The following is a 3,854-nucleotide window of genomic DNA, read 5'->3' as shown; positions in this document are numbered from 1 at the left end:
CAAAATTCGGACATATATCTGACGTTCGAAAGTAATAGTAGTAGTAGTTATAACTCGAGTTATAACTACTACTACCGATATAACTCGGACGCGACGAAAGCTTGTAAAATATAACTAAAATAACTATCCTATAGTTCACATTACGAACATAAAATGTGACAACTCGCATCAGCTCGTCGTTGCGGAGTTAACTGCTGGCATGTTGAAATTGCAAATGACGTACGAGTAAATAAACCTAGTGACGTCATATTTTATGCGATTGAGTCAAGCTTTTTACTAGAAACATGGCACAGAAAAAAGCTAACTCAGGAAAACAGCAGTTATATCCATAGTAAAATGAATCCTGGAGTAATGGGTGTCACGCTAATGGTTCAGGATTCGGATCCCCCAAAACATATCTCAGAATTTTTCAGTTATGTACCAATTAAATTGTAAGTTATATCTTGTTTAAATGGCAAAACCTTAATACCGGAGAGTTTTGATTTTCCTAAACTTTGCATTTTCAGCGATTAATTTTCACATTAACATCATATTTTTTCTATAGTGTCTTTAAATTGTTTAAATATGTGTGAAGTGTATTGACATAATCCACTCTACTCACTCGGTGAGTAACTTCTGAGGAGACCCACACTCGTAAGGGGTTGAAGACATAATATATACAAATAATTCCCCAAGTACGAGTCGAACTCGCACATGGAGGCTTCCGTACCACCAAACGTTCATTATTTTATACTTATTTTTATTCATTATATTATTTTCAACAATACTTAGTTATATGACACAACCATAGATGGCGTTGGGGTCATGATGAAAGATACGTGAATAACGTATAATAAAATTAAAATAACTACATATATTAAAATATGTTTTATGGCTCTTATTTGTATTGTTTATAATACCAGTTATAGTAGTAAACGGATTGTAAAAATTTCAACCGTCTTCCTAGTACGGTTTAACAGTTAGATTGAAAAACGCCGATTAAATCCGGTTTGTTGTATGTATCCCCTTTAATATTCAATTTTATTTTATTTTTAGTATTTGTTGTTATAGCGGCCATTGTTATGCATCCTCTGTAAAAATATCATGTGTCTATCTATTACGGTTCCGGAGATATAGTCCTGTGACAGACGGACAGACGGACAGACAGCGAAGTCTTAGTAATAGGGTTCCGATTTTACCCTTTGAGTACAGAACCCTAATAAACTAATACAAAAATAGATTTGTTTCAATTCAGATAACATTAGTATATTATCGTGTACGTAGCACATAACAATTTTACGCGAGCGGCACGCGCGCCGTCCGTGACGCCGTTGCTCTAATGTTTTATCGCTCTATGACGTTGTAGAGTGTTACCTACAAACCTCCTTCTATTTCGATATTGAAAACCGAATTTTTGAGAGGAAAAATAAAAAAAGACAGTTAGGATGTCATGTCAATTGTGTTGATACGAAAATTAATATTTTATGTTTAAATCTTTCATTATTGTTCGCTTACTTTCGTTTGTTAATTGTATATATATAAATCTATAATATAGTGGGTTGTGTAAATAGCTTCGGAGTATAATTTCCAACAACACCACTACACATCCTATATTGGTGACCACCGACTAAAACACGTCATTTAAGAAGATGGAGAAGTACGAAGACGCGATACCTTTGGAAACGCGAGCTGTTGATCGAGTTGGCGTGAGAATTCCACCGTTTTGGCCCAACGACCCCAGCCTTTGGTTCGATCAAATTGAAGGACAATTTGCTTTGGCCAACATTACCAGCGATTCCACAAGGTTCTATTATGTGACGTCTCATCTTGAACATCAATATGCTGCAGAGGTAAAGGACATAATTTCCAGACCCCCCGATTCGGGCAAGTATGAAAAGTTGAAAGGTGAGCTAATTAGACGTCTTTCCATGTCCAAGAATAAAAAAGTGCAACAACTTCTTATGCACGAAGAAATAGGCGATCGTAAGCCGTCACAATTTTTGCGACACTTGCAAAGCCTCGCGGGTTCGTCTATGCCGGACGAATTTATGAGAACTCTATGGTCTGGTCGGCTGCCGCATTATATTCAAACACTGATAGCTTCGCATCCGGATATGCCTTTATCAAAAGTTGCTGATCTCGCCGATCAAATTTTAGAAATTGTACCACCTAATTTGCAAGTAGCATCTTCTTCATCGACATCAACATCCTCTTGCAAATCAATTGAAGCTACTCTGAACCTTATGGCAAAACAAATAAGCGAACTTACTAGCGAAGTGGCAGAACTCAAGACTAGTCGGATGCCGCGGAATCGGTCGCGTTCACGTCCTAGATACAGACATCGCTCCCGTAGTCACTCGCGATCAGCGCAACCGCCATCTAACCATCCGCACTGCTGGTACCACTTCACTTACGGGTTACGTGCGAAGAAATGCGTCAAGCCTTGCAGTTTCGTTGACTCGGAAAACTCACTGGGCAGCCGGAATTAGCGGCCAACCACTGCCCTTCATCTACAGGCCGCCTTTTTATTACTGATCGCTACACGAAAATGCTATTCTTAGTGGATACTGGTTCAGACCTGTGTGTTTTCCCGCGTTCAGCTTGCAAGGTGCCCTGTACCAAATCTAGCTTTGACCTTGTAGCAGCCAATGGTTCCGTGATTCATACATATGGTCCCATCCACCTGGATTTGAACCTTGGACTCAGGCGTTCTTTCAAATGGAAATTTACGATAGCCGATGTTACAAAACCAATAATCGGAGTAGATTTTCTAACTCATTATAATCTTCTTGTGGATTGCAAAAATCGGAGACTTATAGATAACACTACCACTCTCACTGTGTCTACCCTATGCATGAAGATTCCTGAGGACGTCGTGTCAGTTAAAGCAGTAGCTGGAGACACCCAATATCACGAGATCCTGCGTGAGTTCCCAGAGGTAACTCGTCCTATGGGTATGGTTACAGCACCCAAACACAACACAGTGCACCACATCAGAACCACACCTGGACCTCCTGTCACCAGTAGACCACGACGTTTGGACCCAGTCCGCCTCAAAGCTGCTAAACAAGAATTCGAGGGTATGATTTCTTCCGGTACTACTCGCCCTTCAGAAAGCCCTTGGTCCTCAGCCCTGCACCTGGTTAAGAAGAAGGATGACGGATGGAGACCTTGCGGTGATTATAGAGCTCTTAACGCCCGCACCATACCTGACAGGTATCCCATCCGCCACATTCAAGATTTTTCATATCAATTGTCTGGATGCACCATTTTCTCCACTATAGATTTAGTAAAAGCCTACAATCAGATACCTGTCAACCCAGATGATATTCCCAAAACAGCCATAACAACTCCCTTTGGCTTATATGAATTCCCGTTCATGACTTTTGGACTAAGAAATGCTGCACAAACTTTTCAGCGATTCATGGACGAGGTTTTACGCGATTTTGACTTCTGTTATGGTTACTTAGATGATATTTTGATTTTTTCATCTTCTGAAGAGCAGCACAAAAGTCATCTACGCCAGCTTTTACATCGTCTCAAGGAGTACAGCGTGCTTATCAACTCCGCTAAATGCACATTTGGAAAATCTGAGGTACAATTTCTTGGATATCTAGTCTCAGCAGATGGAACCAGACCTATGCCAACCAAATTCCAAGCCATCCAAGACTTTACTGCACCTAAGACGGTTAAGGAGCTTCGCCGTTTTCTCGGCATGATTAATTTTTATCGCCGATTCATTCCTAATGCAGCTCAGATCCAGGCACCACTCACCTCAGCACTAGCTGGTCCGAAGATTAAAGGTGCCCATCCAGTCCATATGACGCCCGAGATGACTGAAGCATTTCAGCGTTGTAAGGATTCGCTTGTCCAAG

The 3,854-nt window shown here is 40.6% G+C and overlaps 1 protein-coding gene across 1 annotated transcript; it reads left to right on the top strand.

The window, feature by feature from the left end:
• The first annotated feature begins 1,628 nt into the window (after nucleotides 1-1,628).
• On the top strand, nucleotides 1,629-2,468 carry LOC140744146 (uncharacterized). Its single transcript, XM_073075623.1, has one exon. It carries the CDS (start codon nucleotides 1,629-1,631, stop codon nucleotides 2,466-2,468), a length of 840 nt encoding a protein of 279 aa, XP_072931724.1.
• The last annotated feature ends 1,386 nt before the right edge of the window (nucleotides 2,469-3,854 follow it).

This window comes from Epargyreus clarus, unplaced genomic scaffold, assembly GCF_041222505.1.
Source record: "Epargyreus clarus isolate Ecla_fem2 unplaced genomic scaffold, WU_Ecla_fem_2.2 ptg000008l, whole genome shotgun sequence".
Taxonomy (NCBI): Eukaryota; Metazoa; Arthropoda; class Insecta; order Lepidoptera; family Hesperiidae; genus Epargyreus; species Epargyreus clarus.
Note: the sequence above shows the minus strand (reverse complement) of the source record. Positions and strands in the feature narration are given on the sequence as shown.

Coding starts and splice junctions, on each gene's coding strand:
- LOC140744146 (XM_073075623.1), top strand. CDS start 1,629: ATGGAGAAGTACGAAGACGCGATACCTTTGGAAACGCGAGCTGTTGAT.